General features: G+C 38.7%; 1 protein-coding gene across 3 annotated transcripts; it reads right to left on the reverse strand.

The window, feature by feature from the left end:
* Positions 1–493: 493 nt before the first annotated feature.
* Positions 494–14,027, reverse strand: NSDHL (NAD(P) dependent 3-beta-hydroxysteroid dehydrogenase NSDHL). 3 transcript variants are annotated; one of them, XM_072430016.1, is made up of 9 exons: positions 13,897–14,027; positions 12,626–12,814; positions 11,087–11,139; positions 9,322–9,483; positions 7,944–8,090; positions 5,077–5,205; positions 4,264–4,406; positions 3,475–3,577; positions 494–2,930 (listed from the first exon to the last, which is right to left on the reverse strand). In XM_072430016.1, exons 3-9 carry the CDS (start codon positions 11,105–11,107, stop codon positions 2,598–2,600), a joined length of 1,038 nt encoding a protein of 345 aa, XP_072286117.1. In that variant the 5' UTR covers positions 11,108–11,139; positions 12,626–12,814; positions 13,897–14,027; the 3' UTR covers positions 494–2,597. The 3 variants fall into 3 exon arrangements, with proteins under 3 accessions (XP_072286117.1, XP_072286115.1, XP_072286116.1); XM_072430014.1 differs by lacking the exon at positions 12,626–12,814; XM_072430015.1 differs by lacking the exon at positions 13,897–14,027 and having other exon boundaries at positions 12,626–13,006.
* Positions 14,028–14,163: the final 136 nt, after the last annotated feature.

A 14,163-nucleotide genomic window follows, 5' to 3' on the forward strand; every position in this document is an offset into this window, starting at 1 on the left:
TATGATGAGTGCAATTTTTCCTGGCTGTACTGCTCTAGGATGACAAAAAACCCTCACCGTACTGCATTGTTTCTCAACAAGGGTTCCTCCAGAGATTGTTAGGGGTTCCTTGAGCAATAAGCAGTTTGTGTCACTCAGGTCAATTACCACTGACACCAATAATCTTTTTGGCTATCTATAAGGGTGACTATCTGATCATTACACGAATACACTGTGAGCTGTCAATATAGTAATTATAGCAGAAATTCTCTGACATCTGAAAGCTATTTCAAGGGTTCCCTCATGGTAAAAAGGTCAAGAAGCTCTGCCCTACTGTTCCTCTGGAGAAGGAACGTTGTCACCTTGGGACAAATAGTGTTTGATAGAACAAAAACCTAGGATACAGGAAATCAAATCAAAAGGAATAAGTTTATAGGTATGGTTCACTCACCTTAAATAACCTTTTTTTCCTAGTTATGGTAACTTGAGAATTAAATAATACTTCAATGGCAACTTCTGTTTTCATTAAACTGTTTAATAACAATTGTTTCCTTTACAATAATTAAGAACATTATTCAATATAAACATTAACAACAGAGGAATGGGGAAGTAACATAATAGTAGTTGCTTTCTGTAAAATAATTAAAAACCTTATACTAAACATGAAAGAGTCCAGGGATGGTTTAGTAACAGTGGCATGAAGAATATTCCAAGTTATTTGTACTTTTACCATACTAAGTGATGTAACAGGTTCACTTTATAGGAAGTTCTGCTTACTTTCTCTGTGCTCCAGGTGTAGGAAACATGTGACACTTTGAGCGACCAATCACCATGACTGATAATGGTCACATAAGGCAGTTTTGTGTAAATTTCAATTTGCAGAGCCAATTTAAACTTTTACAAGGATATTAGGCAGTCTGGTGGTAAGAAGGGAACACAGGGAAAGGAAGTATCTCTAACCTGTGTTAAAGGAAAAAAGGCTGACATTTTTAAATGGCCCAAATAACATATATGCTGCAGTCTGTCAATAGCAGTAGGATCACTTAAACACCACTTTCTTTAACGGGATGACAACACTACTCATTCTTTAGTGAAATCACTGCATTGTTTTCGAGCTGTACACATATGTGGTGGGCTCAGTGTTGTCATTCAGACAGAACCTTCCTTCCTCACTAATATTAAGTAAGTTCTGAATATCTTACCTAGAAGCTGCTTACAGATCTCATACATATACATGTCAGAAATTGAAGAAGTATTGAAGCTGTTAGAGCTGGATGATAGCCAGAAGTCAACAATGACAACTTTCAAAATCTCCGAGCACAGGTTTTCTTTTAAAGTGAACCTGGGTTTTAGCCCAGTATTGGCCTATTTTAAAGTGCACCCGTCACGTCACAACTCCTATCAGTTTGAACCAAGATACAAAACGTTCTAATAAAACACACCCTCATACGATGTTCCTGGCAGGTTTAGTTTATTAGGCTGTATGTGTAATGTTCACATTAAATGTTTCACGAATAAACCTATCGTTCAAATCTGTTTTGAAGGAATGACTGATAATTGACAAAATGGAGGAAGATACCTGTAAACAGCTTGCTTTTAATTGTTCTCACCCTCATGATCAACATGTGCTATATAGGGAGTATTTGTTATATCTTCAAGAGGACCGCAGTGGCTTTTAGGCCCTTCATGACCAAGTGTTACTGAAGCCTGTGTCAGTATTTATTGGTTAACTTGACAACATCTCTTACGAGGAATGAATCAATGAAATTGCAGTTACAAAACAGGAAGGAAAATTGAAACTGGTGCAGTTTACAATACAAAGGTGTGTGTCCTATTACAGAACCTATAGGTCAATGGCTCAGAAGTATTGAAGCTGTCAAATCAGCATAACAGCCAGGCAGCTAGCATTTCAGAGAGTAAACATTGGTGGCTTCCATGTTTGAGGACAAGTCATCTTCCTTGTTCAAGAAAAAATGAAAATGTCTGTATAGCCCACACACCACACTACTTCATACCCACCTCTCCAGTATTCCCGTTGCTGCTTCTGTGGTCAACCCTGCAATGTTCCTTGTGTTTCTGGGTATAAGGAAGTAGTTAACCAATTAGCAGTGTTTGGGCCTACTTGCCCACCACTGGGTTGAGCATTCACTACAAAGAAGGAGGTGACATAGCAGCAGACTCCAAGCTCTGACGCCAGCCAACGCTGAGTATTTTGATGGCGGCTGTGATAAAAAAAAAGCAGTCGGGGAAATCGCAGGATAGGCGAAAATCAAGGTATCAAAAAAAAAAAGGATGGAACCTTTCACAGATACTGCAACCTGAATAGACAAAGTGACGGGGTCTCCCTAAGCTCTAATAACTGGAAAAACAGGTGTCCTGATTCCCTATTTGATATTACCCATAGTGATCAGAGTTAAAGCTAAAACTCAGGTTACTTTGTTACATGTTCATTCATTTGGTTACATGTTCATTCATGGGGATTGAACAGCACACACATATTTCTTGAATAAAATGTTCTGCCAGTGTTTGACCCAGTTTTTCAAAAATGATAAATGGACCCAAATGTCCCATAAGTTGAATTAAATTACAAAATCTCCATAGCAGGGTATAACTGAAATCTAACTTGCTTTCCTTAGATGGGGATAACTCTGAACGGTTCTCTTGATAGCTTCGTCCAGGCTGACCACGGGTTTGTAGGCCATGTCTTTCTTGGCCCGCTCACAGCTGTAATAGTGGTAGGTCCCAGCCAGAGCCACCCTCATGGGTGTAAATGTTGGCTTAATTGTGACAATTGGGCTAAGAATAAACACCAAAAAGGACAAAAACAAAGCCAGGTAGTAAGCTAGCCAATATGGAATCTTGTACTTGGGGGCATCGTAATCCAGACCAGTCAGAACGCGGGATATGAATGTCCAGAATGGGAGGGGTTCATCGTTTGTGATATGGTAGGCCTAAAAATAAAAATGGTGTCAGAAAAACATACAGTGTGGACATTAAATATCAGTTATGTCACTGGATTTTTCTTTTTCTAAGAGTATTTCAATTTTTTTTTTTTTTTAGTAAAGGTAGTAATCTAAAATTGGAAATCTCTGAACTGAAGGTGTCTTATGCAGTAAAAGTTGGTTGTTGTTTTACCTTGAAATGGGCAGTTTATATTTATTGTGCTTTTTTGCCTACGTTTTGCTTTAAACAGAAGGGCAACTTTTGTCAGGTATTAATAGATGAGTCACTGATAAAACATGAAGTAAGAAAACCTCACCCAGAGACCAAAGACAACAAAATAAAAGGAGATTCTTACCCTTCCCTACTATACTAATTTAAGTGGTTTTTATTGTCATATTCCTTCATAGATTGCCCTAACTTCCTGTCCTGGTAACACATCAGGATGTAGAAAATATCTCCACACTGGATACAAAAACATTGGTAAAGACTTTTTTTTTGTTGGAAATCAATGTTAGTTTATTAAAAAGAATGAACGAGTTCTGCCATACTTACTTTTCCACATAAAGGGGAGTCCTTTTGTAGATATTCTGCTGCCAAAATGTGACCATGTACCACATTCTCCACATATGTAAAATCCACTAAATTCTGCCCATCCCTGAAAAAAGGCACAAAAAAAAGGTTTTATTAAAGGTCTGCATTGTAGACACAAACTCACATGCACAGCTCCTTAACTTGTTCTTGGTTGGATGGATTTGGAAATGGGAACATGAAAATAAATTCATCATAGCTCTGTGGCAGATAAAGGCATATAGCCAGCTTCCATACACAATAATAGGAGGTATTAAACAATTATGAGCAAGTATGATCTGGTTCTTTTTTTTTTTTTTTTTTTTTAACATGGAGAACCCTTTAACATTCCGGTGTTCAGGGATCCCCTACTATAATTATTATATTTACAGATCACAGTATGTTAGCAGAGTCATCAGTAGCAAGAAAGCTTTTTACATTTCTGGCCATTATGAAGAATGTCATCCATACAGATACTCAAAAAGATCATTAGTGTCAGGTAAACTGACCTGAAAGTCACAAATTGTTCATCGTTCAAGGAACCCCTAAAAACCTCTGGAGGAATCCTGGTTGAGCAACATTGACATAAAGACTCCAGGTATATTTTTCTAATGTTGTGGATAGAGGTCAGAAAGGATAAAAACCCTTATTGTTTTCTTTGTAGAAAAAAAAATTAATGTATGTTTTTTTCTTTTAAGTTTTGTTACCAGGATAGATAAACAGTAGACATTGTGTACTCAATATGAAGATAGGGTTATAGCCTGGTACACTTACCCAATCATAATTTTCATTTTCCCAGCTTTAGCAGTGTTCACCATTATCGGAACAAGTTGGGGGTCTCTTGGACCAAATATACCGTGAGGGCGAATAGCCACAGTCAAGAAGTTATTGGATGGGTCATTGGCGGACAAGACTTCCTGGAAGAAAAAAAGTTAGTTTTGGCCATGGAGCAGTACTAATACACATTTATTACATGAAACCTTTTATGTTACTGCAAAAAAAGAATGTTTTCATTTTTGACTGTGAGTATATAGTATCTTATATTATCAATATAATATAATTAAGATCTTATTACCTTAAGGATGTACTAGATGCTGGCTCTTCATTGCAAAGTATATTAAGTGTGTAGTCCTTTAAAATACCAGGGGGACACATGTTGCATGTCTCCAGCCCAAACTACAAAGTCCATGTAATCTAGCAGCTCTACAGAAATACCATTCTTAGGTTTTCATTGTATAGCTATGCTTTGCCATGGATTAATTTAATTGCACCTCTGCTGCTCATACTCATCTTCTATTTGTTCCCTACCCACCTTGTTTGCCTGCCAAAGCCAAATTAGGTTCCAAGAACTTTTAGGATGGCACTTTCTCCTCTATCATTCCTCCAATCGCTGAGAGCCTTACTGGCAAAATAAATAGCTTCCTTTTAGAGACAGGGAGAGAGCCCTCAGGAATGTGTAAGCTATGGAAAGATAGACTTGAAGAGTACACAGGGCTTTTTGACTTCACTTTCACCTTTTACACATTAAACTGCATGAGACATAGAACCATTTAAGTGTACAAATGGTTCATACATCATAAAACTGACCTTCTCTTGAAGGATTTTGGTCTCTGTGTAATAGTCAATGGGTTTCTTGGCATACGGCAGGTCCTCTGTCCCATTCTTAATGTCCTTGCCTTCAAAGACAACACTGGCGCTGCTGGTCAGCACTAGCTTCTGCAAACACACAAAAGACACAGACTTGAGAACTAGAGTGATCTTGAATGACATTTCTCTGCATAACTTGTATCCTGTCAAAGTGTTTGCACAACTGGGTGTGTAAGTGACACTCTACTAAACAATGGAGAAAAGTTGTACACAAAAGTAACCAGCATGGCTGATGAATCCTAAGCCAAGCCATTATCAATAGCATTATTTCATTATTACCGATTCATTATTTCAGCACAATTGTCCTTTTTATCCTAAACGTTGATCACAGTAATTTTTCCAATGTCACAAATTAGGCTGATAATCAGTATTCAGCGGTGACTTGCGACACTGCGCCCTGCCTTCCACTGTTACTCATTTCCCACACCTGTACATGTCAGTTCAGTGACAACTCCCAGGCTCCTCCACCCTGGGGTGGTAAGGAAACCCCAGGGAGAGATTGAAACTCTCAACACCCATTGATCAAAAAGCACTGACATGATTTACGTGTTAATTGAAGCAGTTAGTGAATCAATAATTTGGTAAAACAAATCAATACAGTATTAAACTATTATATATGAAGTGTGGGTGAAGGAGTATAGCAAATTGTTGCACAGCTTATGCAGCAATTATCTGCATACTTGTTTCTGGTGGGTGACAAACTACTGAAACAAAAAGATCAGCAATTAGCATTCTACAGGGTTCAGCAAAGGCAACTTCCATTTTCTTTTATTAATGAATCAGAATTACCAGATATTCATTATGATTCAGCAATATGTTGGCGCTATATAAATACTGTTTGTTATTATTAATAATAATAATAATAATAATAATAATAATAATATTAATATTATTATGACAGACATTTTTCAGAGGGAAAACATAATATAATTTTTTGGTATCACTTTATTTATTTATTTTTACAATTTTCAAAACGTTCTGACCTATTATTTATATATACATTTTTTTTTACAAACAATAAAAGCACCACCTAATTGGAATGTGAAAATTCAGCTTTGAGAAGGAATATTTAACTCTAGTTTTGTTCCAGGATCTATCTTTAAGAGATGCAACTGCATCAGATACAGTTCTGGATATGTTGGATACCTGGTTCCCTGCTCCATAATTCGTTTTTCAGTGGTTGTTCTATCACTGGCGCTCTGTAGTGATGTAAGGGGAAGCGGATGTATCTGTAGACAGGTTTCCTGAAACTCCTGAAGCTTGGAATGTGTAAGATTATTTAGCCAGCTGTAAAATTTCACATCTGGATAGATAAGTTTTAAACGTTTTTAATTAATTTTTTTTTTGTGTTTGGCCATTTTATTAGGTAGCAGACCTATGACAATAGTTTAGCATGGCATTCTGGAAGAGAGAGAACAACAACATGATGGTTTTGTGTTGTGGGAGGTTTGTAAGGTGAAAATGAGCCTAGTGCTCCACCTGCTGGCTAAATAAGTTAACATAGCCATATTTCATTTAATTTACAAGTATGAATAATAATTATTAAATCTAAGGCTACGTACACACGCCAGATAATTCTCATCCGATTAATGCCTTAGGGCTAGTATCGGACTGGAATCTGAAGTGTGTACATCGTTTGTCCAACGCTGTTCATGGATCCGGGCAGATCCACGAACAGCTGCCATACAAGTGAAGGGGAAAGAGTGCATAGGGGAGCTGCTCGCTTGTTCTCCCTCCTCCCCTCTCCATAGAGCAGAACAATACTGTATGTACAGCTCTTATTCATGCATCTTTCAGTCCTTTGTCGTTTGAAAAGTCTAACGTGTGTACACAGCCTTAGACTGTAGAACTGGAGGAGATCAAGAGGTGTCCTGAAAAAAAAAAAAAACTGACCTGGTCTGGCTTCAAGTCCAAAATAAATAAAAAAAAAAATAAGCTAAATATTTTTTTTTTAATTGGTATGCCTCTTCTGCTTCCTTTTTATTTGTACTATGTCACATACTCAGAATGCACTGGGCTCAAGTGCAACCAGGGAAAAGAAGAACTGACATACAGCATGAACCTGACAGTGCTGGAGATTGGAAAGCCAACACATTTTTTCCCCTGTGTATTAACACATCATGCCCCATAATTAAGACACATTAAGCCTCCAATTATGCCCAAATTAACTGGGCTGATAGCATAACAGATAGCTAAGAACACACAATTCCAACCCTATTTTGCATTAGCATGTGCAAAGGTAAAACCATCAAACATTTATATATGAGACATAATGAGCATCAAAACTGAGTCATATGGCTGAATGTTCCCTTTACTTGAACAAAAATGAGAAAAAAGAAGTTGTTCAATCAGGGCCAGGATGGCAGAAGGACAATTATATAATTTTAAGCTTGGCCTAACTGTTCTGGTGCTGGATTTTAGCAATCCCATGCAAGGGAAAAATTGGTGGATGAGTAGTGAGAGTATTACAACCCCAACCCTAGACTTTCATTGTGTGCTATGCACCTTTGGGTGCTGCATCTTATCCTTAGCCCTCCTGACTTCTCTGGTCCCTGCTGTGCCAACTAAATGACTTTTGGCCAATACTAACCAGGATTGCTCACAAAGAGAAAAAGGATGTATCGGCTATATTTGATGTCTTTATATCGGCTTTGTTAAGCTGAGAGAGCAAAAGGAAAACCAAAAAGAATAGACTGTTGGTCCACCAAATAAAAATCTACGAGTGATTCATTCTGCCAATGTCTGCCAAAAAAACAATCATTACACTGGGTGGGTACAGCAATTAAACACTTTATTAGTCTACTCACTTGGACACCAGCATCCTTACAGGCTGCAATGACTGTCCTTGTTCCAGTGTAGTTAACTCTGTAGAATAGTTCTTTGTTGTCACTCGAAGGAGCTGGCGATGCACAGTGAAAGACAACATTCACGCCCTGAAGTGCTGGCAATAAATCCTATTGTTAATGAGATAAAGCATTAGAGAAAATTACACAGAATGTGTTATTTAAATATACATATTTATTGACTAAGATATAGGTAGATATATAGAATGTCACTGAAGGCAGCTTCTGTTTTTTGTAAATTGAAACCACTTATTTAGAATATACTGGTCAGGCTTATGACAGATCTACGGTGAGGAGAACAAATATGTTACCATTTTATTAAATGTTTAAAATCAAAACTAACAGGCCACCAATTCATCATTATTGTCATGATTAAACATTTGGAACATCTCAGGCTGTTGAAATGTAGGAGATCAAGAGGTGTCCAGGGAAAACACTGACCTGGTCAGGTTTAAAGGCATCAGATAAGGATAAAAAAAATAGTTCAGTTGTTTAGTTTAGCCTTAATCCGTGTTGAAGCTCATTTAGTTATTATATTACGATCAGGCACATTGTGTATAAACAATTTAAGATTAGATTTATCTTAAATGTAGGCAGAAGACATGCGCCACCCACGCAAATGCAGACTGGACAATCTGAGACTTCTCCTTCTCTGTGGAAGGTGGCCTGATATGCAGTTATATTGGCCATTCATAAAATAAAGAAAAATCCAAGATATATAGATATTTCAGGCAGCTGCTAACCATCCATAATGTTTAGGAACAATAGCTTTTTTAGAGTTGTAAACAGGCTCCAATGAAACTACTCCTGAATGACAGAGTTTCTCATTTTCCCCAAAAAATGTTGCTGCAGTGCTGTCCCCAATTCCCAGTGCACCCTCTTCTTACTTCATACATCAATTTTACTATTAAAATAAGAAACCTCTACTAGATCCAATTTTTTCCATCACCAATTAGTAATATATTTACTTACTAGAATGCATTGGAGGCACCATGAAGTTTGGGCTATTTCATTTGGATTTGGTTCAACTTTTACAGTATTAGTTAATATTCGGTGTGGTAATAAGCAGTGGCCACAGCACCGTCTTTGTGTCAAAAACATCTGTTTAAGATGCTGCGCAGATCACTGAGAATTTATTGTCCGGTGCATCTGACCTTCTTACAACCATTACTGGACCTTTTTGAAGTGGGTTTTGCATTTCCATAGGAATACAGGACCCACTTGAAGCAAACAAAAGCCCGCTGACATAGGTCCATGTTAATTTGTCTGCTCATGGTCCACATGGTATACTACCTGAATACAGAACATAATAAATTTGGAGGTCCTTGCAGAAGTATTTTACCTGTTTGTTGCAGAGATCACCAATAAAGAACTGGACACGATCATTCTCAAAGCCCTGCCTTATATCAAACACATTAACTGTGTATCCTTTGTCTAGCAGGCGCTCCACCATGTGCTGACCGAGAAACCCAGAGCCACCGATGACTGTGCATTTTTTGCTTGCCTGCAATAAGAGAAAAATGCAAATATGTTACATGCATAAAGATCTTTGACATCACAGGAAACTCTTATGAGTTTTGCATCTTGTTTCAGAGAAGGATGTAATACAATAACATAATAAATGTATGCAACTTGTTAGTGACTGCAAACTCACATATACTGGAATCCTACCTACTGGTACTGTAAAATGATGTGAAATGAGTGTTCATTCCTGAAACTTTTTTAAGCTGGGTGGGAAGAAATTGTAGGTGAGTGGCAGTCCCTGTATTGTAACCCAACTCTTCAGTAACCACCCAAAAACAGCCGGGTGGTTACTGAAAAGTTTTGAAATGTTATACCTTCTGTAAGGTTTATATGATTGTGTCCCATTGGGCTTGTGTCCCATTGGGGAGATTCCTCTATTTGTCTTAGTAACCCAACCATGTAGAAAGAAAATGAGGGGAAATCTAAAATTTTAGAATTGCTTCCTAAACAGGAGGTGCGAGGGAATCTGTTTCCAGGACATATTTTCTAACTTTATTTTCTGTGGAATTGCTGGACAGGAAATTAGCAACATTGCTAAAAATAGCTCCCTAATGATTCAGTATTTTGTGTTGAATGTAAGATAAATTATCTTTCACTTTTATTTGTGTATCCTGTGTAAAGTTCCTGCTGATGGTTCTGCATTATTTTAAAGTGTTTGTGTAGCTAAGAAACCTTTGACAGCTTATTTTGTGCTTTCATGTGTCTAGTGTCACACTTTTGGCCCTAGAGCTGCAACAGCAATTTAGAAGAAATTCCACTCTTAACCTTTGCCCTGGAAAAAGATTCACCATTAGAAGAGTTCCCGTTCAAGGATTTCCCTGTTAGAACAGCTTTTGTATGAGTTTAAGCCTTTAGAAAGGTGTTTTCTAAAGCTATGTGGCAGAAAGGAGGTAGAATAGGACGGAATGCCCATAAAGGACTTATAAATGACTACAAACTTGAAGTGTTTATGAATATTTACTAGTGACACCCAGTTTGTGAACTATTATTATTACACAGTATTTATATAGCGACATCATATTACGCAGCGCTGTACAAAATCTATAGTCATGCCACTAACTGTCCCTCAAAGGAGCTCACAATCTAATTTCCCTGCTATAGTCATATGTCATTATTATAGTCTAAGGTCAATTTAGGGGGAAGACAATGAACCTGACTGCATGTTTTTGGGATTGTGGGAGGAAACCGGAGTACCCGGAGGAAATCCACGCAGACACAGAGAGAACCTGCAAACTCCATGCAGATATATCCTAGCTGGGATTCGAACCTGGAACCTAGCACTGGAAAGACCAGAAAGTTAATGTCTAAGCCACCAGGTTGCTCCATATATACATTTTCATCACCTAAGATGTATTTACGTGACAAAAATCAAGCATCTGTACTACTGCTACCTGAGATCTAACAGTTATTGACCACTGCTCTTTCCTATGGGGAGGACAAAGTGGGATCCTCCTGCTCATCCACCCTCCCACAGCACTAATATTGATGGAATAATTACTAATAATCATCACCTGCAACAATAGTTGTACGTCTTCAACACGCATGTTGTTTGTTTAATACCAACAATGATTAAAAATACTTACAGGTCGTAAGCGTGTAGCCATTTCAAAGCCAATTTATGCAACCTCAATCCAAGCTGGGGGGAAAAGAAAAAAACATAAAAATATTTTTTTTGTGCAAATACAAATCATTATTGTCTGAACAAGAGAAGGATTATCTATTCAGCATCACACAACCTGTAATATGACACTGTATTACCTTTGCCACAGAGCTCAAGGACTGGTTATATGGGAACTAATGTAATCTATGGGAATGTCACATGATCTGCTTCCAGAGTCAATGACATCCCCAGCATTCCAATACCATACCTTGCTCAGGATGAAAAACTGCAAACTGCAGAATCTGTAATCAGGCAGAGCAGGGAAGCTGTACCTACAGTCAAATTTGTAAAAAAAATGAGGAATCATAAGAGAATTATTTTTAATTATTTTCAATTTATTTCATCCCCAATATCCTCCAATAATAGAATGATTAGGATTTTTTGAAAGTGGAACTAAAGCATGACAAAAAATTGTTGCATGTCCTAATATTACATGCTTCCTACTGTTGTTCTAAAAATGTGTTTAATTAGTTACCATTTATATTTTAGACCCCATTACACACCTTTTTACTTTGGCCTTTGTTCCAGGCCTGTGATGAAACCCCTTACATTATTTTCTATTTCCAGTTCCTTGGCCTTCCTCCAATCCAGCAAGGGGACAGCTTTCTTTTTCCTGACTTTTACAATATACAGAATCCAGCAGCTGCTGTACAATATTTTCCTTATTAAACCGGATTTATATAGCTCCAACATATTACGCAGCGCTGTACATTAATTAGGGGTTGCAAATGACAGACAGATACAGACAGTGACACAGGAGGAGAGGACCCTACCTAGATGAGATTACAACAGAGGAGTTGGGGGAAATAACACAGAATAGGAGGGGAGATATATAGAGGTGGGACGTAGTGACGGTTTCAAAAGACAGAAAATGGATAGGCAAGTGCTCGGATTGAGTGCTCGGATCTAAAACGAAACTCAGAATTCTGGTTGAGGTTACTTAAAGCGTATCTAAACTCAGAAATTTCACTTTACATAAAAGGGTAGACAAACCTTTTTTGTAAAGTAAAAATTCTGTTTGTTTAGGTTTTTTTTTTTTTAAGTGCAACACCATTTTAAAAAGAAAAAAGGGTGCACCACTGCCTCCTAATTAGGCCTAGGCGACCGAGAATTAATGGGAGCGCAAAGCCTCCTGGGATACCTACGTCATGCATCCCAGGAGGCTCTTGGGTGCTCCTTCTGCGCATGCCCGAGCATCTCAGGCATGCGCAGAAGGAGCCTTTACATCAAAACAGAATTTTTTTTTTTTACCAACCTACTTCACCCGATATCTGGGTCGGGTGATGCAGGAAGAAGAGGCGAAGATGACGCCGGCTCATGGACAGATGCCGGGACAAGATGCAAGACACCTCTGGATGGATATGACTGCCCTGAAGGATTGAAGGTAAATGTATTTTTTTTTTTGTTTTAAGCACTTTTAAAATTAGTTCGTCTTTAACCCCATTCAGTGGGGTTTACCTACCAGATCTACGTTCCTGTTCATCTCGCTTCCGGATTATACTTCTACTGCTGGACAGTGATCACTCTGACAGCACTGGCTTATTTCCATTGGAATGCAGAGGGCGTCCAGGCAACTTGCATCTCACAAAGTACCCAATAGGTGGTGGCCCATTACAGACCTCACAGAGAAAGCCAATTGGTTGAAAGTTGGCTATTGGGGACAAGAAATTCATTTTAGAGTCAGGGTTACCCCCTCTGACCCTGTAATGTGGTGAGGTCAACATGACACCGAGCGTCACAATCATCATGCCCTGGCAGATCCTCACCAAACCGCCCAGTGCCAAACTTTATCCCAACTAATGAAGTCCTAGCAGCAACGATTGTTCTCACTTTGTGTACAAACTCCCCCAACCACTCCTGCTGTCTGGACACAATGGGCCTGATTTATTAAAGCTCTGCAAGGCTGGAGAGAACACACTTTCATCAGTGAAGCTGGGTAATCCAGCAAACCTGAAATGGTTCTGGTTCAGAACAAATAGCTAATGACTTTTAGGAAATCCATTCCAGGTTTGTTGGATCACCCAGTTTCACTGATAAAAGCGTATTCTCTCCAGCCTTGGAGAGCTTTATTAAATCAGGGCCAGTTATGGATCTAACATGGTAATAGCTCAGCATGCAATGCAGAGGAAGGTGAAAAAATTCCCCATAAACCACCTGACCATCCTCACCATGAAGTCAGGGAGGTCACATGGGTTGTGGTTGTTTTAAAAGCCAGGCGGTCCCTCAAAGTCCCAACTTTCTTCTTTCCGGGACAGACTGGACAGAGGTGATCGCCATCTATTTCTTCTTCTTCTGACTTTTGGTCACGTCACCTGATCTCACACCGCGCAGGCAGTGATCAGGTAACATTTCCAAAACTGCTGATCTCACAGCGCATGACTTTGCTTTTTACATATCCCTTCTTGCTCATGCTTGAGATCAGGCATACGCAGAAGGTCATGTGACGCATGAATCTCAGGAGGCTCTGCACTCCCATTAAGGGAGGTGATAGAAATAAAATACAAATAGATAATAATAATTCCTTGTAACCACTATTTATATGCAATCAGCTGCTGTAAACATGAGGTAAAGGTACAAAAATGAATTAAAAATACAGAAACTGTCTGTGTTTGCCCCTAGTAACCATTCATATGTAACCTATCACCTAATAATGACTGATATCATGAGCTGCTCTGCTTAACATGACAGCACCCTGACCTGTAACTGTATCGTTATATAGCAGCAGCTTCTCACCTGTCCTGGACCGTCCCCGCCGGATAGCGAACGATGAACTAGCACTTCTCAGATAACAAGTCCTAGCCATGGGCTGAGAATCAGCAGAGAACAGGCGCTCGCTCGCTATTGGTGGAGCTTTCTCATCTTCAACCAATAGCCATTCACAACAGCGGTTTCCAAGGCAATGTAACTGGACGTCACCGTTCTGCGCCTCTATAGCCTAAAAGCGCCGATGCGTTTCAAACCTCGTTCTGAAAAGAATAGCTTTTTATTCATTGGTTGTAT

Source organism: Pyxicephalus adspersus, chromosome Z, assembly GCF_032062135.1.
Source record: "Pyxicephalus adspersus chromosome Z, UCB_Pads_2.0, whole genome shotgun sequence".
Taxonomy (NCBI): Eukaryota; Metazoa; Chordata; class Amphibia; order Anura; family Pyxicephalidae; genus Pyxicephalus; species Pyxicephalus adspersus.

Coding starts and splice junctions, on each gene's coding strand:
- NSDHL (XM_072430014.1), bottom strand. CDS start 11,107: ATGGCTACACGCTTACGACCT. Junction 4,407..5,076: donor CCAAAATCCTTCAAGAGAAG/GTCAGTTTTATG, acceptor TTTTTCTTCCAG/GAAGTCTTGTCCGCCAATGA. Junction 2,931..3,474: donor ACTCCCCTTTATGTGGAAAA/GTAAGTATGGCA, acceptor TTTTATTTTTAG/GCCTACCATATCACAAACGA.